This window comes from Glycine max, chromosome 4 (assembly GCF_000004515.6).
Source record: "Glycine max cultivar Williams 82 chromosome 4, Glycine_max_v4.0, whole genome shotgun sequence".
Classification (NCBI taxonomy): domain Eukaryota; kingdom Viridiplantae; phylum Streptophyta; class Magnoliopsida; order Fabales; family Fabaceae; genus Glycine; species Glycine max.
This window is the reverse complement of record NC_016091.4, coordinates 17630951-17656005: the sequence shown is the minus strand read 5'-3', so window position 1 is coordinate 17656005 and position 25055 is coordinate 17630951. Positions and strand designations below refer to the sequence as shown.

Here is a 25055-nt window from a genome sequence, read left to right as displayed (position 1 = left end):
ACCAGTTGTTAGTATAGAGCAATAAAAAGAAAAAGGAATAAGGAGAAGAGAGAAAACACAAAGTTTAACGTGGTTCAACATACAATGTATATGCCTACGTCCACGACTACACTAGGATAACTTTTTATTACTTGCACACATATAAAAGCTTACAAGGTGTCTCTATATATAACACTAATGAGACACAAGCTTTTACAAACTTAGCAATATGGGACTAAGACCACACAAGTTTTATAGACCAAGCGATGTGGGACAAAGGAACTAAGACCACAAACTCTAACAAGAAGCAAGCATCACAAAAGAAACACAAATGAAGATGTATGCTCTAACAACAAGAGAGATATGATTACTTATATCAAAAGGCCATTGATTTGCTTGAGGAAGGATCATTATCTAATGAGAGCTTCCATATTGCAAGTCATGCACTTGAAGAAGCCTTGAAACAATGTGCCGGCCTTAATTGATCTTTGAAAATTAACAAAGAAAGCACTGAAAATAGCATTTTACTTGAAAAACCACTCCTTGATCCTCCGGTGTCAAAAACAAAAGGAGTTCCAAGAAGAATAAAGAATGGACCGGATTGAGACAAGTAGTAAGAGAACATATAGAGGAAAAGTCAAGAAGGTTAGACATCTCTAGTTAAATATCATTTCAATTTAGCAACTTTTTTACACTATAATTATTTTAGTGTGATTTCTCATTTTTGTGTTCCTTGTTGTTGTGATTTGATCAATGAAATTGAAGTCTGAACTTGTTCAAAAAGAAGTAAGCAATGCACTTGATGTTCTCAATGATGAAGTGGTGACTATACCAACAAACTTGGTACGGAAATACATTTATTTCATTCTTTTGAAAATAACAATTTTGATTGGTAAACAACCTTAACATCTTGTGATGAAGATCAATTAAACAAGCTTGCAGGGTGAGTCAGAGAGGAAAAAACAAGATAACTTTGGCCATTAAGGTAGAGGAAGGTAATTTGGTTCTCTTTTGTGATAGTTGTGTGATATTTTCAGAGATAATTTACAAGGTGTCTTGTGGCTTAAGAGAGAACGGTTAATTATCCGTAATAATAATAATTAATAAAATATAACAAGAATATTAAATAGAGGTTAAACCTGTTAAACCAGTAAATAAGCAGTGTTTTAAAAAATATGGGAATATGAACCAATAAAAAAGAAAGTTCATGTCTAAGAGAGTCTTTCTAACACTTTTCATGACGGTAAACATATAAAATTTCAAAAGCCTTTTCTTTTGACCAATTTTGAACCCACAATCTACGCACCTTTTTCTTTCCTTGCACATATACAGCTAAAGAAATCCAAATACCAATAATATATATATATATATATTATATGGGTTGTTACAGTAACGAAAGATTTTAAAATTATGGTTATGAAATTATGAAGGAAAACACTTCTCAATGTTAATGCTTTAGTGTAACTGGTTTGGCAATGCTTTAGTTCTTTAGATATGGTATTTTATTTTTAAAATAAAAATAATAACTTGACAACATAACCTGTCGGAGTTGCTTGGGGCATCCAACGTTTTTGCTGGGGCACCCAGCAACTTTCTAAAATACCAAAAATACCCTTACAAATAGCAGCTTCATTTTTCATTTTTGTATTGCTATTTTTTATCGTAAATTTTCCGTAACTTAGTGTTAGTTGCTTCCATTAAGCATGGTTTGAAAGCGTATTTGATCTCCGGTGGTATATGTGTGTTTGTGAGGAGTATATGGTGAATTTTGGTCAATTTCCGTCATTGGAAAAGGAGAGGAGTGCAAAAAAAAATCAACGTATGTACAGATTGGTAATCCGTATGGTCATACAGATTGTCAATCCGTATGTACTTTAATTTTTTTTTTTGCTTAATCTTGCCTTTTTTTATATGAATTAGAATTTTTTTTTCTTTTAAATTTTACAATGATAAAACAAATCAATTAAATTTTGTAATGATAAAAGAAAACAATTCAAAAAATATTTTAATGATTAATTTTAATTCAGTTGTTGCTTAAATTTAGTTATTACTTTTACTATACTAATTGGATAAATTTAACAATGATAAAAAATTTCATTTAGTCATTAATTAAAAATACTTATTTTCAAAAACATGACTAGATTTTTTCAAAAACAATGGGATGATATTATACATGACAAAACAACTATTATGTATAAGAACATTGTTGCAACAAATTTAAAATCAACACATTATAAAACAACTAATATATAAATAAATTGTTCACAGTTAATTAAAATGTTCATAATAATAAAATTGTTCAAAGTAATAAAAATGTTCACAATCCTAAGGCAGTTCATAAACACGGCCAATAAAGCACACAATTAACATCGGGATCAATGAATTCGAAAACTATTTCCATGTTAGCGGTGAACGACAAGGTCTCGCATAAATGTTTTCATCTAACTCCAATTTTTGGTGTCTTCCTCCAATGATTGAATACGAGCCGGCATTTTGCAACGTCCTCCAAGTGCAAATGAGTTCAAACTTTGTCTTTCAAAAAATAATACATAGTACTTGAAACGTCCTGACAAATAAAGAAATGTTATGTCAACAATTTATGTTATGAAATTTAAAACTTCAAAAATAAAGAAATGAAATTAGGAAGTTGCTTACCAGACTGCTACAAGAAACTTTCTGCTCAGTGAGATAAACCTTGAAGGTCACAAAACCTGACACTTGATGATATAAGGAGTGTCATCTTGGAAATGATCTGGGTAGGCAAGGGGTCTTGAATATAGTAAGAAAAAATGCACTCTTACCATAATGATGCAAGGATACTAGATGATCTTCGGTCAACTGGTAAAAATCGCGCAATGTTGTCCACCCTGCTACAATGGCTGGTTGGTCCAAATCTTGGTTGTACACAATGTTATGATAATTTTCGTCTTTGTCAACCAAATGCCATACACTGTCAAGTACGTCCTTCCACTTGACAGCATATACCTTACCAACTTCACCGAAAATCTACATGTCATATCACAAAATAAGGTTGGTTAGTTACACGAAATAACAGAAAAATCAAATGTTAATTAAATCAAAATGAACATGACCTAGTCCCTGGCGCTAACGGTTTGGAAAAAAGCCTCTGGTGGAGCTGTGACATCTTGCATCATGTTTGCCAATTTCTTTCATTCCTCATACTCTTCAATTGTTAATTCTTATATGATTAACATTCAAGCAATTAACAGACATTCAAGCACAAAACAAAATTAACATTCAAGTAATTATATGTTAATTCTTACTGGGCATATTTGCAAGAAGGTGTTCAACTTCCTAATTCATGCTGGTCCAACATGATGATGACGCATGAGAGCATGACATTCTGAAATATATTTGACAAAAGAATATTTTATTATTTTTGTTCTACTTTTCCTATTTCTAATCTAATGTTTGTGTTAAAAAACTAATATAATCTAATGTAAACTGTAATCTAATCCTACTAACATTTTCCTATTTCTAATCTAATGTTGTTTGTGTTAAAAAAATAATCTAATCTAAATTGTAATGTAATCCTACAAACATTTCTTAGATAACCTAAATAATAAATAAATCATTGATAAAATCAATAATAAACAAACAAAAATCAATATAAATATCCTTCGTTTTTTCCTATTTTTTCTAATAAAAAACATTTTAAAAATTAAAAAACTTTTTTTTAAAAGAAAGGCCATACGGATTGGCAGTCCGTATGGCGTAAAAACATTTTTAAAAAAAAAGCTATACTGATTGTCAATCCGTATAGCCTTTTTTTTTTAAAAAAAAAAAAAGCCATATGGATTGGCAATCCATATAGCATAAAAAACATTTTTTTAAAAAAGCTATACGGATTGATAATCCATATGGTTGTTTTCCTTAAAATATTTTTTTTAAAAAAAAAACCATTGGCAATTCCTATGGCTTAAAACTATTTTTTTTTAATAAAAAATCATATGAATTGTCAATCCCGTATGGTTGTTTTCCTTAAAATATTTTTTTTTAAAAAAAAGCCATACGACAATCCGTATGGTGTAAAAACTTTTTTTTTTAAAAAAAAAGCCATACGGATTGCCAATCCAATCCGTATGGCGTAAAAATATTCTTTAAAAAAAAAGGCCATACGGATTAGCAATTCGTATGGCGTAAAAAACATTTTTTTAAAAGTCATACGGATTGTCAATCCGTATGGCTATTTTCCTTAAAATAATTTTTAAAAAAAACCATACGGATTGACAATCTGTATGGCTTAAAACAATTTTTTTTTAAAATCATATGGATTGTCAATCTGTATGACTTAAAATAGTTTTTTTAAAAAAAATCATATGGATTGTCAATCCGTATGACTATTTTCCTTAAAATATTTTTTTTAAAAAAAGTCATATGCATATGGCTTAAAATAGTTTTTTTTTTAAAAAAAAAAACCATAATCCGTATGGCTATTTCAATAAAGGAAAAATATTTTTTTTTTTTAAAAAAAAAACCATCCAGATTGACAATCCGTATGATTATTTCAGTAAAAGAAAAATATTTTTTAAAAAAAACCCATACAGATTGCCCATCCGTATGACCTATACGGATCAACAATTCGTATAGACCATACGGTAATCCGTATGACTCGTTTTTGCAAAACACCAAGAAAAATGCACTGAACACACGCAGAAAATGCCAATGAAGGAGAAGACAAACACAATGAACACCGAGAAAAACACAGTCAATAAGGAGAACAAGCACTAACAACCACAAACAAACAACAACAACAGAAAAAGAAGGATAACTAACCTCGAGGGAGAAGAAGAAGGAAGAAGCAGCAACAACACAACACGGTCACGACAACAACAGCAGCGGAACCACGAAAGGCATGGTCACAGAGGAAAGAGAACAAAGGAAGGAGGAAGGAAGGAGAGCGCAGAAAAAAAAAAGTTGAATAGTGACTCACCCGTACGAGTCACTATTTGGCTTTTATAGGAAAAGGTGAAGGATATTTTTGCCCTTTCACCTGGGTTTTTGGATGCCCCAGCAAAAATGCTGGGTGCCCCAAGCAACACCCCATAATCTACCTTCCTTACCCATGGATGAACCACTGGATTGGCTATATATAGGGGTTCTTACATAAATCCACTTAAAAATTATAATATGTATTTCAACATTCAACACCCTTTCATCTGTTATCATTCTTTTGTTACTTATCTCACTGTCACCCCATAATGAAAGGGGCGATCTCGTAGTTCTTGGTCTATGAAGATACGTTATTAGATGTTCCATTTTTTTCCATTGAGGTCAAACCGAATCAACATAAAATTAAAGGATAATTATGTATTTTTTTTAACCTTTTGGAAATAACTTTAAATCCTTTTTCTTCTTTCCCACCTCTCATTCTCTCTTTTATTGAATTGTCATCTTCTCTCTCTTTTCCGATTAATAACATGCTTACTGGGCCAAAAGAACAGAACAACAAAACTACCTGATAAAAGCAGTTGCTTTTGAATCACAGCAAACGAGAGTTTACTGACGTGCACACAACAAAACTACCTGATGAAATTGTACTTCAAAATATAATTTATTATTTATATAATTTTTTTAAAATACATTCATTATAGAATTTTTTTATAAAAAAAATTATCCCATTATGATAAAAAGTCAGATCATTTCTACGAAATTTTACTCCCACAAACCAAATTATGTTCACTTTTCACAATTAAACACCTCGAAAGTAAAATAAAATATTTCATCCAACACAACACACATTATCATTCCCTTTCACTTCCTTGCAATTTTCATTTCTGGAAAAAAAAAAAGTCAAACTAAAAGCAATTTAAGCAACCTTGAAGCTCAAATATTTTAACTAACAAATTTTGAATTTAGAAACTCATCTAATAATAAAAAAAACAAATAAATGGAAATAAAAAAGAATTTGTCTCTACAAAAATACGATCATACCAAACAACAACACATGTATAAATAATAATTTCCACATAATTTTACTCCCACCCTCCAAATAAGCAAAATTAAACACTTGTAACTATTTCATCCAACAACACAGATCATCATTCCACTTCATTTGCACAAAATTTCCTTCATATTTCGAGGAGCAAAATAAACAGTGTTGGACCTTGTGGCCTCAATAATCTTAAGAGGGATAGACTTAGAATGCAGAAGAAACAACAACAATCAATTTAATAATGTTCTATAAACATGCAAGGCAAAATTGATTGCTATAACATAAATGAGATAAGGGAAGAGAGAATGCAAACACAATTTTATACTGGTTCGGCCATTTCCCGTGCCTACATCCAGTACTCAAGCAACCCACTTGAGTTTTCCACTATCTTTGTAAAATCCATTACAAAGTCTGAACCACACAGGGACAACCCATCCCTTGTGTTCAGGAATCCTTTACAACAAGAGACTCACAGTCTCTTAACCAATCTCATTGAATAAGAAGAATTCTCTTTTCAAGAGAAGAATATTACAATGAAGATCCATGGATGAACTCTTAATGGATTTGCAAGTGTTTGCCCAAGAGTTCTTGAGAGAGCATTTGACAATGAAGTTCTCTTGGAATCTCTCTCATTTTCTTTTGAGAGGATAAGACATTTTGGACCAGCAAAACTCTCTATATAATTCGTGCCCAAGTCACCTATTTATAGGCCTTTGATGGTCATTCACAAATCTAATGAAAAGATGTGACTGTTGGCAGATTTTCTGAAAACTTTCCACTGGTAATCGATTACAATGTTTGTGTAATCGATTACACAGTTATAATTTGAAGGGTTATGACTTTTGAATTTGAATTTCCAAAGTTCCGTTGCTGGTAATCGATTGCAAACATATGGTAATCGATTACATGTTGAAAATTCAAATTCAGAACCTTTTTCAACAACTATTTCTCAACCCTGTCTTCTGGTAATCGATTACACTTCCTGGTAATCGATTACCAGAGCCTTGCATGTCTTGAAAGCACTTTGTTTTAAGGCAAGGCTTGGTCTTTAGTGAATCTTGAAACAAGGCTTTGTTTGTTGAAGCAATCTTGAATTATTCTTGCTTCAAATGCTCATCATTTGAAGCAGCCTTGTTAGATTCTTCTTTGACATCATCAAAATCATGTATACATACATTCACATTCTCCCCCTTTTTGATGATGACAAACATGTGATTTCTTCTCGACACCATCAAAGCTTGCATGATTTACATTCTCCCCCTTTCTCAAGCAAATTCTTCTTGATATCATCAAAATCTTCATGATTTACATTCTCCCCCTTTTTGATGATGACAACCACCTGTAGGTTAGGAGCAACAACAAAGAAAATATCTATTTGCATATAGTTTACTCCCCCTTGGTTTTACAATGATTGCTTATATGAGACAATTGAAGATTTCATATTTTTCATATATAAAAAGTTGTCTCATAAAAAATAGATAATTTTTTTTTTATTATTTTATCTTTTATTTTTCTCTCCCCCTTTGTCAACATCGAAAACAAATCATGAATAGAGAGGAGAAAAATTTTACCACTTGTTGTAATGCATGAGAATCAAGTGATACCAAAAAAGGCATTAAGACAATCATTCAATATTAATCAAGCAAAAACAAGTACAATAACACATCAATCAAACACAATCAAATACAATCAATCAATCATCAAACACAGTCAATCAAATTCAATCACAATCATCAAGAACAGTCTAAACTTCATGTAGAAAACAAGCATCAAAAGTAATCAATCAAAGACAAGTGACCTGTTGGTATCATTTGATATTACTTGTTGGGGTTGTTGATCAAGTGACCTTTGTTTGTTGTCTCCATATATCACATATTCACTTTTCTTGGGGAGAAATGTGGCCTTCGTTTGCTGTCTCCATAAATCACATATTCATTTATCTTGGAGAGAAATATGAATAAACTTTGATGCATGCCATGTGTTTGGAGAAATTGCTATCAATGTATCGACTTTGCTCTTCTCCATTTTCATAGTCTTTCATCATGATATCCAGACTTATGATTTTCTTCTCTGAATCACTTGAATAATTTATGACATTATCTTCCCAAGTGATATATCCTTTCTTTTCTTTCTTCTCTTTGAAATTCATCTTGTCGGATTTTTCCATTCTTCTTTTAAACACAGGACAATTGAATCTCATGTGTCCAAGTTGATCGCACTCAGCATTTTGGGGCTAAAGAGGAACCTTCTTCTTTCTTCTTTCATCATCATCTTCTTTCTTCTCTAGTTTTTTTTATGTAGTTGCATTTCTCTCTACCATTGTAGGAATAAATGAATCGAATTTAATGGCTTCCCATATCTTTAGATCTATGGCTTCAATAAAGATCTGCATTCGGGTTTTTCAATAATGATAACCCTCGCCATTGAACATAAGAGCCTATTGATAGAATTTTCCTCAGAAAATGGAAATTTGGATGAGGCCATATCTATTCTTGAAGTTTTTAAACTTTATACAAGAATCCCGCTCTGATACCACTTGTTGGACCTTGTGGCCTCAATAATCTTAAGAGGGATAGACTTAGAATGCAGAAGAAACAACAACAATCAATTTAATAATGTTCTATAAACATGCAAGGCAAAATTGATTGCAATAACATAAATGAGATAAGGGAAGAGAGAATGCAAATACAATTTTATATTGGTTCGGCCACTTCCCGTGCCTACATCCAGTACTCAAGCAACCCACTTGAGTTTTCCACTATCTTTGTAAAATCCATTACAAAGTCTGAACCACACAGGGACAACCCATCCCTTGTGTTCAGGAATCCTTTACAACAAGAGACTCACAGTCTCTTAACCAATCTCATTGAATAAGAAGAATGAAAGAAGAATTCTATTTTCAAGAGAAGAATATTACAATGAAGATCCATGGATGAACTCTTAATGGATTTGCAAGTGTTTGCCCAAGAGTTCTTGAGAGAGAATTTGACAATGAAGTTCTCTTGGAATCTCTCTCATTTTCTTTTGAGAGGATAAGACATTTTGGACCAGCAAAACTCTCTATATAATTCGTGCCCAAGTCACCTATTTATAGGCCTTTGATGACCATTCACAAATCTAATGAAAAGATGTGACTGTTGGCAGATTTTCTGAAAACTTTCAACTGGTAATCGATTACAATGTTTGTGTAATCGATTACACAATTATAATTTGAAGGGTTATGACTTTTGAATTTGAATTTCCAAAGTTCTGTTGCTGGTAATCGATTACAAACATATGGTAATCGATTCTCAACTCTGTCTTCTGGTAATCGATTACCAGAGCCTTGCATGTCTTGAAAGCACTTTATTTTAAGGCAAAGCTTGGTCTTTAGTGAATCTTGAAACAAGGGTTTGTTTGTTGAAACAATTTTAAATTATTCTTGCTTCAAATGCTTATCATTTGAAGCAGCCTTGTTAGATTCTTCTTTGACATCATCAAAATAATGTATACATACATTCACAAACAGTGTTAATAAATAAGCATTACTCCCTCAGCAAGCCAACCTTGAATCTCAAAACCTTTTATAATTAAGAAGATAAATAGTGATTTTCATCTCATAAAATGCTTATAAATTAATCACGATTAAAATTCAAATTTTAGTAAAAAAAAATACTATAAATTCATCTATTAGTTAAAAGTTAAACTTTCCATTAATTACCGTTAATAAGCCTAAGAGTATTAAAGAAAAAAAAACTATTTACTCAATTAACAATGAGAACCCCAAAACTAAACCCCAACAAAACCTAAAACCCTCTCTCATTTCCAATCCCCTAAACCCTAACCTCTCCTCAATGGGTAGAAACGAAGCCGCCATTTCCTTCCTCACCAACGTCGCCCGCACTGCCTTCGGCCTGGGCGCGGCGGCCACCGCCGTCTCCTCTTCCCTCTACACCGTCGACGGCGGCCAGCGCGCCGTCCTCTTCGACCGCTTCCGCGGCATCCTGGACTCCACCGTCGGCGAAGGGACCCACTTCCTCATCCCCTGGGTCCAGAAACCCTACATCTTCGACATCCGCACTCGTCCCCACACCTTCTCCTCCGTCTCCGGCACCAAGGACCTCCAGATGGTTAACCTAACCCTCCGCGTCCTCTCCCGCCCCGACACCGAGAAGCTCCCCACCATCGTCCAGAACCTCGGCCTCGAATACGATGAAAAGGTCCTCCCTTCCATCGGCAACGAGGTCCTCAAGGCCGTCGTCGCGCAGTTCAACGCCGATCAGCTGCTCACGGAGCGGTCACAGGTCTCCGCCCTCGTCCGTGACAGCCTCATTCGTCGCGCCAAAGACTTCAACATCGTTCTCGATGACGTCGCGATTACTCACCTCTCCTACGGCGGGGAATTCTCCCGCGCAGTGGAGCAGAAGCAGGTGGCGCAGCAGGAGGCGGAGAGATCGAAGTTTGTGGTGATGAAGGCTGAGCAGGAGCGGAGGGCCGCCATTATTAGGGCTGAGGGTGAGAGCGATGCGGCCAAGCTGATCTCGGACGCCACTGCCTCGGCCGGGATGGGGCTGATCGAGCTAAGGAGGATTGAGGCGTCCAGGGAGGTGGCGGCCACGCTGGCGAAGTCGCCCAACGTCTCGTATTTGCCCGGTGGACAGAACTTGCTCATGGCTCTCGGTCCTTCGCGGTGATCATTGTGGCGGTGATGGTAATCTGTTTGTTGAATTGATTTTGAAGTTATGTGATTTATGTTTGAATGTTTTTTTTTTTTTTTATCTAAATGCAAGTTAGTAGTAAAACTCAAGTATAAAATATGGTAATTGCATTGTTGGATTTTTGGGTTTTAATTTTTTTGCATTTGAGTTAATTAAGTGCGAGTCCTAACTTCGAGGAATCGTTGTGATTAGTGTGTTATGCAAATCCAATGCACATGGATGACAATGACATTGCACTTTTCGACACATTTTTAGTTGAGTGATGACTGCAATTTTGTTGTGCTCCTTGGTATTGTAGAAAATTGCCGACAAATGCGGCTGATGCAGCTTCAATTGCGATCGCAGACACATACAAAACCTTGATGTTGTGGACAAAATCATTGTGTCACTGATTAGTTTTTTAAAACCTCGTTGAAAGTACATAGAATTTAAACTCTTTAGTATTGAGTGTAAGGGTTTATAAATCATTGTGGCCACAACATCAAGGTTTTTGTGGTCTATAATTTTTTGCAATAGCAAGAATTTCAACTTGGAGGGATTATTGGAAATGTTGTCTAATGCATGCTAACAATTGCTTGATGAGGAATTTTATCAGTGCACTTCTTGATATTGTCTTTATTATTGGGTGGAATTTAATGCTGATCTTATTAATAAAGAGTAGACTTAGATTATTTTGTAGCGTCAACATGAGATTGCAGCTAGTAGAGAATCTCTTATTGATATAGATAGGTTGCAAGTTGGATAGGTTTATCTTAATACTAATGGAGTGGATTTTTTTTCTTACTGTTGCACTGCCTTGTCTTATTCATTGGAGGTAGTGGCTTCCTTTGATGTATTTAAATTAGTCGTAAGGGCTGGCTTAGTGTTCCACAACATTAACTTTTTAGTGGGCGTGGCAAAAGATAATTCATTAAGAGGGAAAAGAAATACAAGGATGGGTAATCAGAAATTCATGAACTGTGATCCAATTACAAGAGCACATTTCAATAGATCATATTGTCGCCTGTTTTTGCTCCATAAAAACTTGAAGAAGATGGTCATTGGACATGTCCAAATGCCCAAACAACACAGTACCCTAGCTACTACACTGTGCAAGAAGGGCCTTATTTGGTTGGTGCACCTACAACAAATCATTAGTGTTCACTCTGTTAAATATCATAGTCCAAATAATTTTTTAAAAGTAGCTTGAAACCTTTCAAAACAAATCTACAGCTAAATTGTCTGCAGACATTGTCGCACTTTTGCATACACTACCACACCCAGTCACCCATTAACATTTGAACTCAATTCTGTGCCTGTTTTTGCTTTTCTAATTAACAATATCTCTGCAAGTTTAGTTAAGTGTTTGCAGACTTTGTTCTGTGAAGTTAATGTCCAACCCTTTTTCTTCTGATATAATGCCTGGATGTTATGAAATTTATCTGGGATGCATTGGCTGACACTGTTCACTCAACTCTGCTAAGTTATTTTGGTTATATGTTAAGAGATAAACTTCCTGCTGCTTCCATTTTAAATTATTGGGATTATTTAGCTGTTACTTTTTGAGATTAATTTGCCCCTTCTGCCTCTCCAGATTAAAAAAAAGAAGACATTTTTGATGTCCAACTGTAGTTGATTCAAGTCTTTCACCATTGCCAAGCCCCCTAACACATTTCCTTCTCCATTTCAGGGCTCAAAGATGCTGTGTGATGACATGCTTGGATCATCATTGTCTTTAGTTTTTCCGTTGTTGGAAATATTTTTCTTGTGTTTTCACTTGTAGACTCTCTCATTTGAGCATAGTTCATAATGATTTTAGGAAGGTAATAAGTTAGAAATGAATTTGGACCTTCGTTTTTTCATGGTGAAAGGGTCTGTTTAGTTGCAGAGTAATAACTATCTCCAAAGTATATAAGGTGAGAGAGGAACTTGAATACTTGATTGTGTGGTTAATGTTGGTTCTTTGACCTTATCATCAATTTACCGAAGTATTTCAATACAGTCGGTGCCTTCGGTTCAATTTTATTTGTCAATTTGGCTATTTTTGCTTGGAAATCAGATAAACTTGTTTTGGTTGTGAATCAGGCAATGTAACTGTATATGTCCTTGAGCCCCCCAAAAAATTGAAAAACATTCTTCCCTGCCACCCTAAGCTATTGATTTACCTTTTTAATTACAGATAATCTTTTAATTACAAGTCATTGAATAAGGTGTGTTTAGAAACCTGTTAAGACTCGGTTGAACTGAGATTTCCCACTTTCCAATGCGCAAACTGAGAAGAGGAGAGTTGGAGTCACATTCAGTTCAACTGAACGGAAAAACAATAATGCACTAAGATAGTTAATGTGTCATTAATTGATGTGTCTGTATCTTTGGAAGCAAGGCTTTTATTTGGGATGCTAGGAATAAAAAAATATAACATATTTAGAAATTAGTGAAGAGCCGAATTTATGATGATTTTGTGGATTAAATGAAGTTGAGCAAACAAAAGTCCCATTATTTTTTTTGGGATCTTTGGTTTTTTTTTTTTTAAAGATGTCTTTAATCCTTCATTCACATCCATCATCAATTTTTTCCGCCTATGAACATATATTAAGTACGTGAATTTTAAATTAGAAATTGCATTAGAAAATGAAGTATATCAAATAATAAAATACATGTGTTATTTATACTTACATTGATTTGGATGTAAAATGTTAAACAATAATATTAAGTTTATAAAACATTATATAAAAGAAGCCATTCTTTTTTATTTGAAACCGCTTTTCTTGAAAAAGTAACCAACTACGTAGTGTTTATTCAATTTGTGCAATGGTTTTTTATATTTTATATTATTTTAAAATCATAATGTATCAATAATAACTTGTGCCACACGAGTTCAACCAAACTAATTTTTAAATGTTTTTTTTTTCATTTTACCAAAAAAAAAGACATTCATTAAATATGACATTTCATAGGTAACATTTGATAAATTGATTAAATTCATTATCTAGTGACATCTTTATATGACATTTCTATAATAATTCATTATTTGAATAATATTATAAAAGATGACATTCCACAGTTAACTTTATTTTTTTGCTTTCTAACTACGACTTTCACTATTTTAAGTTTCTTTTTTTCCAAAGCTATAAAATGAAATTAATATAATAAAATGTCTCTCTTTTTATATAATATCAGTTTTGATCTAGTGATGAGAATTTAACTAGGTTGTAAATAGTTTTAAATTCAAACTTGATTGCTGCACAAGAAAAAAAAAACTATCACTGTCGTAAAAAATGAATATATGTTATATTTTCTTCCCATTTAGAGAGTGGAATGGGACCAATTTTTTCTTATTTCAATTTATAATTATTCAAATAATAGAATGATAAAATTATTTTGAATTAAACATATTTTAATCCATGAAAGTATGTGATATTGATATATTGATATCTAACAGGTGAAAAATTAAAATTTAATCATCTAATGTGAAAAAATATGATAAATTTATCCCATCGAACATTCATGCTTACCTTACACTTCTAGACCCAATTATCATAAAAAAATGTGTTGGTTACTCAGTGGAACTAATTTTTCCGCATATATGATATGAAATAATATAAAATATAGAAAACTATTACACAAATTGAATAAACACTACGCAGTTGTTTTTTTTAAGAAAAATAATTTCAAATAAAAAGAATGACTTCTAAATAATATTTTATAAACTTAATATTATTGTTTAACATTTTACATCCAAATCAATGTATAAGTATAAATAACACATGTATTTATTATTTGATATACTTCCTTTTCTAACTTAAATTTTGAATTGTGGTATGTTAATAAAGAATACAAAATTTTAGTATAAAATTCACGTATATGTTCAAAGGTGGACAAAAATTGGTGATGGATGTGAATGAAGGATTGAGGACATCTTTCAAGAAACAAAAGATCCCAAAGAAAATACTGGGACTTTTGTTTGCACAACTTCATTAACTCCTCAAAATCATCATAAATTAGGCTCTTCACTAATTTCTAAACATGTTATTAAATTTGTTATTCCTAGCTTCCCAAATAAAAGCCTTACTACCCAAGGTACAGACTCAATTTTATATATACAATGGCCTTCCACTTCCATTGGAATCTGCATCAGCATGCAATGGTGATTGAAGCTCCCCAGAATGGGAGGACTTTTTCGACTTAGGGTACTTCGAAAAAGCTGCATAATAGTCTCCTGAACTGCTTGCAGAGTACATGGATGACGTTGGTAATCCATTAATTTTAGGTAAACCAGTTTTTTCAGGCAAACCATATCCTCTTTCAACTGTGTCAGCTTCCAGAGGCAGCTCCTCCAAGTCCTACCAAGATGAAATACAATTACCAGACAGTGGCTATATATTTTGTTGCACGAGTTATTAGGTAGAGAGGCTAGATAAAATAAATAAATCTTGGACCATATACATCTGGAAGTAATGAGAAGAGAATCAACTAGGCAATTGTGACAAGACAAAAGCATGCATGTAGAAAAGAAGCATCATGTCATATTGAAACCATAAACATGCATTAAGAAAAAGTGTTGTAACATGTTGCAACCTTGTCCTTTGAAATTGACTAACAATTTACGAAAAAAAAAAAAAACTTGGACCACATACATCTAGAGAAGTAATGAAAGGATCAACTCAACATTGACGACAAGTCAAAAAGCATCACGTCATCTTGAAACCATACACGTGCATTAAGAAAAGAAGTGTTGCATCAAGTTGCAACCTTGTCCCTTGCAATTGACATACAATTCACAAAAAACTAATTATGGTTGAGTACACTACGTGAGAACCAAATATAGTCAAAAATAGCTGATTAGAATCAATAAACAAATTTTTCTTTAGAGCAGTGGTTTATTGGGAAAGTGGGGAACAAATCTTGACTATTAGATTTTACACGAATTATTAAGATTAAAACACAATATCAGATAACTTTTTCATAGGGACAACTTTTAATTTTGACCATTTGTGTGTCGTTTAAGGGTTAGCATTTGTTTTTCTCACCTCTTACCATAGTTGTCAATCAAGTGCTATCACACAATGATTGCCGGTTGCAGAGCTGAACGGCCACCCCCGCTCATGAGGACTTCATTGCGGAGTGGCTCACTGTAGCTGCCAATCACGACTGATTGTGGAAATCACAGCCAAAAGTAGGCCACTCCTGTGTTTGGACCATTAAAAAACAGGTGGCAGCTTTCTATTTTTCTGAAAGAGAGGAAGGTGATGGTTGATGGGATGGGAGAAACAGATTAGTGTCTTTTAGGTTTTTTGGACCAGGGGATGTTTAGCCAAAAGTAGGCTGCTCCGGTGTTTGGGCCATTAAAAAAAAATCTTTAGAGCAGTGGTTTATTGGGAAAGTGGAGAACAAATCCTGACTATTAGATGTTACATGGATTGTTAAGATTAAACACATAATGTCAAGTAACTTTTAATTTTGACCATTCGTTTATGGTTTAAGGGTTAGGCTATGTTTTTCTCACCTCTTACAATAATAACCTACTGCTCTAACTAACCAAGCAACATAGATTGCAAACATCTCTACCATGATAAAGCAACCAATTTAAATGAAGTATAACTAAACATGCCATGTAAAGTAACACAGAAACTCGGTAAGTCTTAGCCATTAAAAGGTATTAGGACTGTCAACCTTAAAAGCCTGCTGATAAGCTCGGAGAAGTTCTCGACAGCGCTTTCTTTTTAGGGCTATCTCATCTGGTTCTCGCAACATCTCTTCAAACAGGTTGTCTCTGGTTTGAATTTTAACAAAGTACAATAAGCAATCAACATCAGAATCAATTACCACGTCACTGTCACAACCACTATGTTACCTGTATAGCTTTTTAATAAAGACATTGTGCAGCTCTCCCTTGGCCTTGTCTACCTGATAAGATTTAGTAAAAGTCACTCACTAGTATATGTTGAATGCATGAAAATTCAAGTATTCTCAACGACTACAAAATCAATAGCAGAGAGTATATAATGAAATATTATGAATGTTAGCAAAAGAACACCACCAACCCCAATCTCCCTCTAAAGAATAGCTTCCTACCAAAGAAAACCTAATAGATTTGAACTTATTGAGCAGACTCACCATTTTCCATAGGAGACAATATGCATATCTAGTAGACAATGTCACTTAGGTTAAGACGTAGAAATTCTTGTGAAGAATTTAGGTGGAAAAGAGAAAGAAACAGAAAGACAGAAAGAAAGAGGGAAAGAGAGAAGAAAACAGAATAAAGAGGATAGAGGATAGAGGAAAGAGGAGGAAAACAGAGGTCAAAGGATTGTGCACTGCACTTCTATGTAAAGTCTCAGTCTACATTCAGTCTGTCTAAATTACAACAGACCTACCTTATTTATAGACAGCTAACCAACAGCCATAAAATCTAACTAACAGTAGATGACTTCCTGACTAATAACTATCTAACATCCCTTTTACTTATTATATTTACATATCAAAATCAGTTTTTGAAAATATATTATTTCTCTTTGGATTTTCGCCTACTGTATCTTTCTCAATTATTTAGGATGGGTGACAGCTGTCACAGTAAGACAGTTGCCAGTTAGATTAGTTATATCAATTTCACCTGTCAAATCATCTGAGTTCTCTGCATGTATATATATGAATTAATCTAATTACTCATTGGTCTCAATAATTACAATAACTTTCCTTTTTAGTCTCTACTTAAAAACCCTATTAGTCCCTACACACACACACACACACACACACACACACACACACACACACACACACACACACACACACACACACACACACACATATATATATATATATATTCTTCTCTCTTTCACAAATTCCTATAATACATTTTAGGCTTAAATACATTTTCCGTCCCTGCAATTTAGTGCTTTTTTCATTTTTGTCCCTGCAATTTTTTTTTTTTCATTTTAGTCCTAGCAAAATGTGTTTGTTTTGTTTTTCGCCCTTGCACTTTGAACAATGAGAAAAATGCTTTAAGGATGAAAAAAAAAGAAATACATTTTGCAAGGACTAAAACGAAAAAAATATTTTGTAGGGACGAAAATGAAAAAAACGCTAAATTGCAAGGATGAAAAATGTATTTAAACCTACATTTTATATTAATACTTACATGAATTTTTGTACCATAATTGCTTTACATTTAAAGTTATTTGTGTTAGTTGTTTAAGGTTTAGTCCACACAACTTGTATAGACACCTGTCTACAAAATCTTTTCATTACAAAACAAATAAAGAAAAGCAAAATATAAGGGCATGTTGATTTCTGCTGTTTAAAACTGTTTTTGTTTTTAAAAACAAAAAACAAGAAAACTTGTTTGGTAACTCTAATTTTTGGAAACTTTTTTCAATAACAATCTATTATAATTTAAAAAAAAAAATCAGAACATCTTTAAGTAATTTTCGTTTTCTACCACTCATGCTCTTCCTTACAGTCACATCTTTCCCCACTTCTACAATCTACTCTATAAAAAATAGTTTCTGAAATTTGTTTTATAAAACAGTTCTTGAAAACTAAGAAACAAAAACACAATCAAACACACACACTCTAATTTCTGTATGCAGCACAAAAGACAAGAGATTGCTACTTTGAAATTTATAATTGCAATACTTCACAAATCCTACAAGGAAGATGAGGTAAAGTACCAAGAAATACATAATTGCTTTAGGGACCAAATCCTCAACATTTTTTCTGACAATGTCATAGTATGATCTCAAAAGCAACTTTGTTACTGTTATGTCAATAGCTTCTGTCTCTGAATAGCTCTCTGATGACCTCAAGACAGGAGGTGGCTACAAAAACCAAAGCACAATATGAAATTTACACCTAAGGAACATATTGATAAAGCTGATGATAAAAAACAGGTCACACATATATACCTCTCTCAAATGGATCATAGAGAATGATTGCTCCACACTGTGAACTGGTTCAGTATGTGGTTTACTAGCTACATTCTCCTTCACAATCGTATGGCTATCACCTCCACCAAAAATGGATGAGATACCCCAACTTGATCCACCAGTGTTTCCTGAAAAAATACCCAAGGACTAATAGAAGCAAATATCTCAAAATAATACATTGATACCTAAAAATCACTTGACTAAGATTGGACAACCAAAAGAAAAGCTCAAAAAATAAATAATAAATAAATGCAACAAACCAAAACATTAAATAGAATATACAAATTACCAGAGGATACAACTTTTTCAGCATCTGATGCAGCATGGACACCCTGTTTCACATTTATATCAAAATAATTGAGTAATAACAGTGAGATGCTAAATTTCATAGCCCTTACTTTTATCACTAAGATATTAAGGAAAAATTCTTGTCAATTAATCAGTACACAATTACAAACCGGTTCAGTAACTACTCCATTAGCTTGTCTCGCAAGAATGGCCCGAGACTTCACACTTCTTTCAGAGACTGATCCCTTGTCAGATTCCAGAACCTCCTGTAGAAGATTAATAAGAAAATTTTAAAAGAAAAGAAAGGCTAGCATAATACATATTTCAAATGAAAAACATGAAGCATATTTGGAATTAGATCTCAATAAGTATACCTTCTGCCGAGAAACAGGTATAGAAACCATAGAAGACTTGGTCTGTTGCGAGGCAATTTCTAATGCTTTGCTTCCACCAATAAAATTATGGTGGGAAGTGTTTATGTAGTTCAACTGTATAATTGAGCAGCATAAATAACTAAATAAGAAACCATGGACAAGAAATTGATGATTCACTTAAATAGATTGATCATTGCAATTGACACAAATAAGCTGACTGACTGCCTTATGGCATGCCAATGGTTTCTACTAGACAACAAAATTTTATGAATATCTTTAATTGAGATGATTTTTCTATTTTATTTGAAGAGAGAGAACACCATTCACCAATGCTCTAAGACAGCATTCCAACTTCCCAAGCCATGCTCAGAAAACTAAACAAGCATTAAGTAAACTTATTTCAATTTGTCACAGCTGGAAAAATTAGATTATTTCAATAATCAATTATTTTTATGATCGATTATAATTAGAATCAATTTTTATTTGGGTAAGTTCGCTGGAAAGTGCTTTGAAGATGATTAATTTCATTCGGATGCAACCAAAAAATCAGCTTTGACATAACAGCTGAAAGAAAAGATAAGTTTTTGGGAAATAATCATAAGCTACAAACTTCCAGATTCATAAAAACAGCTTACTTTTAGGATTAAAAAAAAAGCTTTCTACAAATTTCAGCCGATGTCCCAAACATCCAGCTTATTTTATGAACAACTTTTTTTTCCATAAAAACAGCTGAAATTTGGGATCATAATCTTTCCCAAAGATGATCGAATTTTCAGAAATCCCAACCCCATCAGTTAAAACTTAAAAGAGAGATACATTCTAAGAAATGAAGCCTCCACATACCCACTAACAGCATAACTTCATAACAACTCCATTGGAATTGTCTCATTCTGTTTATGTGGAACAATATTAAGGAAATCAAGGAGTTAACTACAAGATTACAGTTGAAAATTGAAAGGAATATCAAGAATGAAACTTTTATCAGTTTCTGACTAGAAATTCAAATGACATAAAACACAATTTGGCAATAACTTAATTGAATTTGAAACCAAGTTTTGGCCCAGCAACCAAATTTTGATGAGCTCTTTTGATGCAATAGAAGATAGGTAGAGGATGGAGGAAATATACATTTATACTTCAGACAAGTTAAATTTCAGCATACCTCCATTGCTATTAAGTGTGCAATCATGTTCTCCAAGGCTTCTAGGCCTTCTCGTAAAAAGTTCCCTAGAGCTTCATCCATGCGCTTCCACAAGAAAGGGAATCGCTGCAGATCAATCACCATACAGCGATGGCTGATCTGCAGAGAAGGGATATTGTTTAGGCACATACTTGATAAAGCAAGACAACAGAGATGAAAATCTTTAAAGCCCTGTTCCTACCTTTATTAATTCATCATATATAAACCTGGCACACTGAAGACTTGGATCCAATAGACAGGATATTTGCCTTCGCACAAGGACTTTAAATGGCACCTGATTATATGGAAATAAATAGATAACATTGTTTTAGATTTGGATTCACAAAGTATGGCAAAACATTTACAATCAACTGAGAAAATTTCAAAATATAATTTCTGTCTCCATTGTTTTTTAAGTAACAAGACCTACAGATGGAGCAAACACTGCTGATTTAGGTCCAGTAGCATTTTGTATGGCAGTACGAATGTCGTCATCAGTCAGGTCTTCACACGGATCCACCTCCTTCATGATAGCATTAAGTTACACAACAAGGCAAGGAATTAGCACATTTTGCCTATCACATAAAACTCAACACCATAAAACCATACAAGCAATAACAAAATTATATTTTCCTTTCCCTTGAAAAACATTGAATTATAATCCCTGTGAATTCAAAATGGAGCATTTAACATTTATAAAATTGTTTTGAAACAAAAAGGAAATTACTTATTTTCATAGTTCAAAAAAATCAAACATGATTAGGAATATTCAATAGTATTATTTGTTTAACAATATTTGATTAATATCAAATCAAATAAATAATAATAATAATAATAATAATAATAATAATAATAATAATAATAATAATAATAATAATAATAATAAATGATTGGGTAATTGCGCATGTATCCATGAAATGAAATAAAATTGAGGGGCTAATGCGTTAATTATAGCCTGCTTATTTCCCATCTTTAAATGTAGCATGAGAGCAGGCATATTTTTAACATCCATACATAAATAAGGGATTATATACCTCTAAACTTCTGACAAAGATAGATTGAAAAATGTAATGGATTCGTGCTCCACCAAATAGTTCAGATGTAGAAATCTCCTCATTATTTCCCTCAACCATGGAGGAGAAAGCTGTTATCAAAAAGAAAATGGAGATAGCATTTGCTTAATCGGGAAAGGTAACAATATGTAGAATACCAGTTAACAAATACAAAAGCAAAAGAAAATACAAGTTCGTGAATAAAAGATAAGAAACCACACAGTTGGGATAGTTAGGTACCTTCACAATATTTTGAAAGAATATTCAGAAGAAGTGCAGCCTGACCAGCCTGTCAGAGACGAACAATGATAAATAACACGGAAAAATTCCAGCCAAGGAGAAAAATGTTTTTTTTTTATCACAATAAGGAGAATAGTTATACAGTGCATTAAGTGTTTAACAAGTATGGGGATTGGAGATATATCCAAGATACATATCCCAGTATTAACACATGCCTTGGACTCAGTGATTTCCCCATAGCTCGCATACTCCTTCGCAACAGCAACTAGTGAAGTGCTTATACGTGCTCTCAGCCCAGGTAGCACAGCCATTATATGTTGAGCTAGAATCTGCAAAAAGTCGGACAGGCAAATGTGCATGCCATATTGGTGTGCATTAGTCCAGAAACCTCTGTCTTGTATGAATTCATAAAGGATTAATCTTTTACAAAATTTGAAGAATTCAATTACATGCAAGAACTATCAAAAAAATTTCCCTCTCCAATGTTGACATGGTATGCATTTACTCTGAGAAAGTTATAATTTGGTTATATTCATACACTCTTCAAATTTATCCCTAACAGACCCATCACCCACAACAAATCATTATTTCAGCTCTCCTTCCTCCTCTCCCTTTCTAGAGAATGATAAAAATTATTCAAAGCAAAATTCCAAAGCCATCACAAAATCAGCATTGAAGGTCAAACAATTAAGTGCATTTCTTTGAAACCTCCGTCTTATAGGTAAAGGATATAATTCAATGATTTTGACCAACTTCATAAAAAGGAAAAATGCTAGGATCCAATTGTAAGATATACATGGAGTCCCACATTGGAAGTAACGTGGGGTTTATACGTTGGGCTCTCAAACTACAATAGCTAGCTTTTGTGGTGGTGTTCTCCAAAGGTTCTTATAAAAAAGAACCTAAATATTATAGTGTTGGGTAAAGAAGGAAAAAATGTGAAGATTACTCTGCATGAAGAAGGGAGACTGACAGCCCTAAATAAGGCTAACACTTTTAAGAGTATATAACAAAAAACAATGTGTTTTCAATGTCACGAAGATTCTACCTGGTTCAACCTCTTTGCTAGCTGAGGAATACCGCAACTATCTGCTAGACTGTTGTATACCTATCCATAAAATAAATAGATAAAAATAAGTATATATAAGCAGAAACACTAGATGATAACTATGAATAGGAACTTCCTTACAGAACGACTGCAGAAAAATTTCTCTTCAGCAGCAAGAGCATCCTTTATACTCCGGTTCATTTGAATATCCTAATTTGGTGAAACAATAGACAAATTATATTTCAGCATAAATATTGACTTGACCACCATGTTAATCAACAAGTTTATATTTATTTGCATTTGCATAGTACAAATATGCATGGTGTGTGTATACAATGACCTGTGGTATAACATCTAATAGGACATGTGTAAAGGTTAAAGTAGTTTAATACTGCCTTTATCACCGTAGTATAAAATCACTACCTCCTGGCAACGATTTACAACACCTACATAACCAAGTCGGAGGGGAATAACTTTTCCTAGTAACAGATTCCGAGCATCAGTACCTCTGTCCATGATATCCAACTACATTCCAAATTACAAGTGCCTAACATTGTCAGAACATGGCAACAGCTTAACCAATTTCACAAATATACGTGTCAGTTAAAATGTTAGTAGAATATACCGAACCTTTGTGATAACACCGATTGTTCTATTACCTGCAACAGATACAAGAACCTTTAGAAACCAACTAGAGAGATGTGAAAAGATTAAAATTTGAGACACATGAAGCAAAAATCCACCATCAGGATCAGCAATCCCTGCCATCTGAAGAGCATCAGAATTAGCCAAATCTGAATTTGCCGGTGTGACAGCTAAAATGAGACAGGTGGGAGTTTTGATATACGACATGATCATTGTTCTGATTCGAGCTTCAATATCAGAAGGCTGGTCACCAACGGGAACCTTCGTAATGCCTGGGAGATCAACAAGTGTGATATCAAGAACATTTGGTGAAAAAATCTTGAGTCGAATCTGCTTGTCAGAGACACCTTTGTTCCCTCCTGCTTCCCTATCAGTTTCAATCTGCAGAAAGAGAGAGAATACATATACAAGCCAACAGCAGAGATTAAAAAAGGTTTAAATGCGGGTTTGATTTACTGTTGGGAGGCCACCAAACAGCCGTTTAATCAAAAGCTATGAATTCCTACTTCTCACAAAACATGCATGGGAAAGTGTGCCCGTTCAATCTAACATTAAACCAAAACACACTTAACTAGTACGCTGAGTACCTTATATGTAATGAGTATTACATTCTGTAAGGACGCTAATAATGAAAATCTCAAATTCAATCACTTTTCAAGCTTGCAGCATGAAAACTAGTTCCAATGGATAATGGACCCTCAACCAAGAAGACAGTATAACTTGTCCATACGGTAGTAATGTCGATGGTACACTGAAAGCTATAGTGTCGAATGAGAAAACAATATTCCTCAAAGTTCATTTAACTAATCTACGTTCAATTATAATCCATTTCACTAATGTCAAAGGATCAACTTACTTAATAGAAAAAAGAGGTTGAAGTGAAGAACCTGAATTTCCCTGCGAATCTCGGAGAAATCGTGGAATTTGCGGCCGGGGAAGTGGAGGAACTCGCCGTACTCGTCGTCTTCAGGGGCCTTGGTCTGGACGAGCTGGAGGACGAGGGGGCGGCGCGTACAGATTTCGTTGCCGCGGGGGAGAAAGTCGCGGCCAACGAGTGCTTCAAGGACGCTGGACTTGCCGCTGCTCTGGCTTCCGACGACGGCGACTTGGGGGAGGTCGATGGTGGATTGGGAGCCGACGCGGGCGAATATGTCCTGAAGACGATTCACTAAGGAGATCACACTCGAACCCAAAGGAGCAGTATCTGATGCTGCTATTGGAGGAGAAGAAGAAGGAATATCCTCCGCCATAACCAATGGATGGAACCCTAGTTAGGGTTCTGAATTGATTGAATTTGAATTGGAGTGGGCACTTGGGTTCGCGTTGCTGTGCAGTGGCGCTGCCTCCTTCCCTCCCTCACCGTCTAACGTCTATTCTTGCCCTTTGGAGAACTGGCCAATCGCGTGACCACCGATTTCTAATTTGATTTGCGATTTTTTGTCTTCTAATTTTATTTTTCGTGATTTTAATCTTCAAACTTTAAAAAATCCAAAATTTTAATCCAATTTTTAATTTTTAAGTACGTTAATTTCGTTTCATTCTTAAAATATTGATTAATTAAATTATTTATTGATGGTATCTTACGTAAACATGCCGGATGTTATAGAGTTCAATTGAATAAAAATAAATAAAACACATACAAAATTAAGAATTGGATTAATGTTGTAATTTTTTTTAAAAAAAATTTACAGA

At 33.8% G+C, this 25055-nt stretch overlaps 2 protein-coding genes across 3 annotated transcripts; one reads left to right on the top strand and one right to left on the bottom strand.

Moving 5' to 3' along the window:
• Positions 1–9686: 9686 nt before the first annotated feature.
• Positions 9687–12612, top strand: LOC100777248 (prohibitin-3, mitochondrial). Of its 2 annotated transcripts, none has more exons than XM_014774660.3 (2): positions 9687–10654; positions 12302–12612. In XM_014774660.3, the coding sequence occupies exon 1, from the start codon at positions 9769–9771 to the stop codon at positions 10606–10608; it is 840 nt and encodes a 279-aa protein (XP_014630146.1). In that variant the 5' UTR covers positions 9687–9768; the 3' UTR covers positions 10609–10654; positions 12302–12612. The 2 variants fall into 2 exon arrangements, with proteins under 2 accessions (XP_014630146.1, XP_003522886.1); XM_003522838.5 differs by having other exon boundaries at positions 9689–10625.
• Positions 12613–14531: 1919 nt separating this feature from the next.
• Positions 14532–24799, bottom strand: LOC100776709 (dynamin-related protein 3A). The gene is made up of 20 exons (XM_003522837.5): positions 24251–24799; positions 23462–23744; positions 23349–23377; positions 23142–23243; positions 22860–22928; positions 22719–22778; positions 21886–21999; positions 21671–21719; positions 21413–21522; positions 20809–20901; positions 20581–20673; positions 20361–20498; positions 19199–19312; positions 18995–19090; positions 18826–18868; positions 18516–18664; positions 18282–18428; positions 16466–16518; positions 16285–16384; positions 14532–14954 (listed from the first exon to the last, which is right to left on the bottom strand). The coding sequence occupies exons 1-20, from the start codon at positions 24611–24613 to the stop codon at positions 14706–14708; spliced, it is 2454 nt and encodes an 817-aa protein (XP_003522885.1). The 5' UTR covers positions 24614–24799; the 3' UTR covers positions 14532–14705.
• Positions 24800–25055: the final 256 nt, after the last annotated feature.

Excerpts from the sequence above, each read along its gene's own strand:
- LOC100776709 (XM_003522837.5), bottom strand. The coding sequence starts at position 24,613 with ATGGCGGAGGATATTCCTTCTTCTTCTCCTCCAATAGCAGCATCAGAT. Across the intron at positions 21,720-21,885 it reads GGGAAATCACTGAGTCCAAG|GCTGGTCAGGCTGCACTTCT; the intron begins GCATGTGTTAAT and ends CGTCTCTGACAG. Across the intron at positions 19,091-19,198 it reads TACCTGTTTCTCGGCAGAAG|GAGGTTCTGGAATCTGACAA; the intron begins GTATACTTATTG and ends AATCTTCTACAG.
- LOC100777248 (XM_014774660.3), top strand. The coding sequence starts at position 9,769 with ATGGGTAGAAACGAAGCCGCCATTTCCTTCCTCACCAACGTCGCCCGC.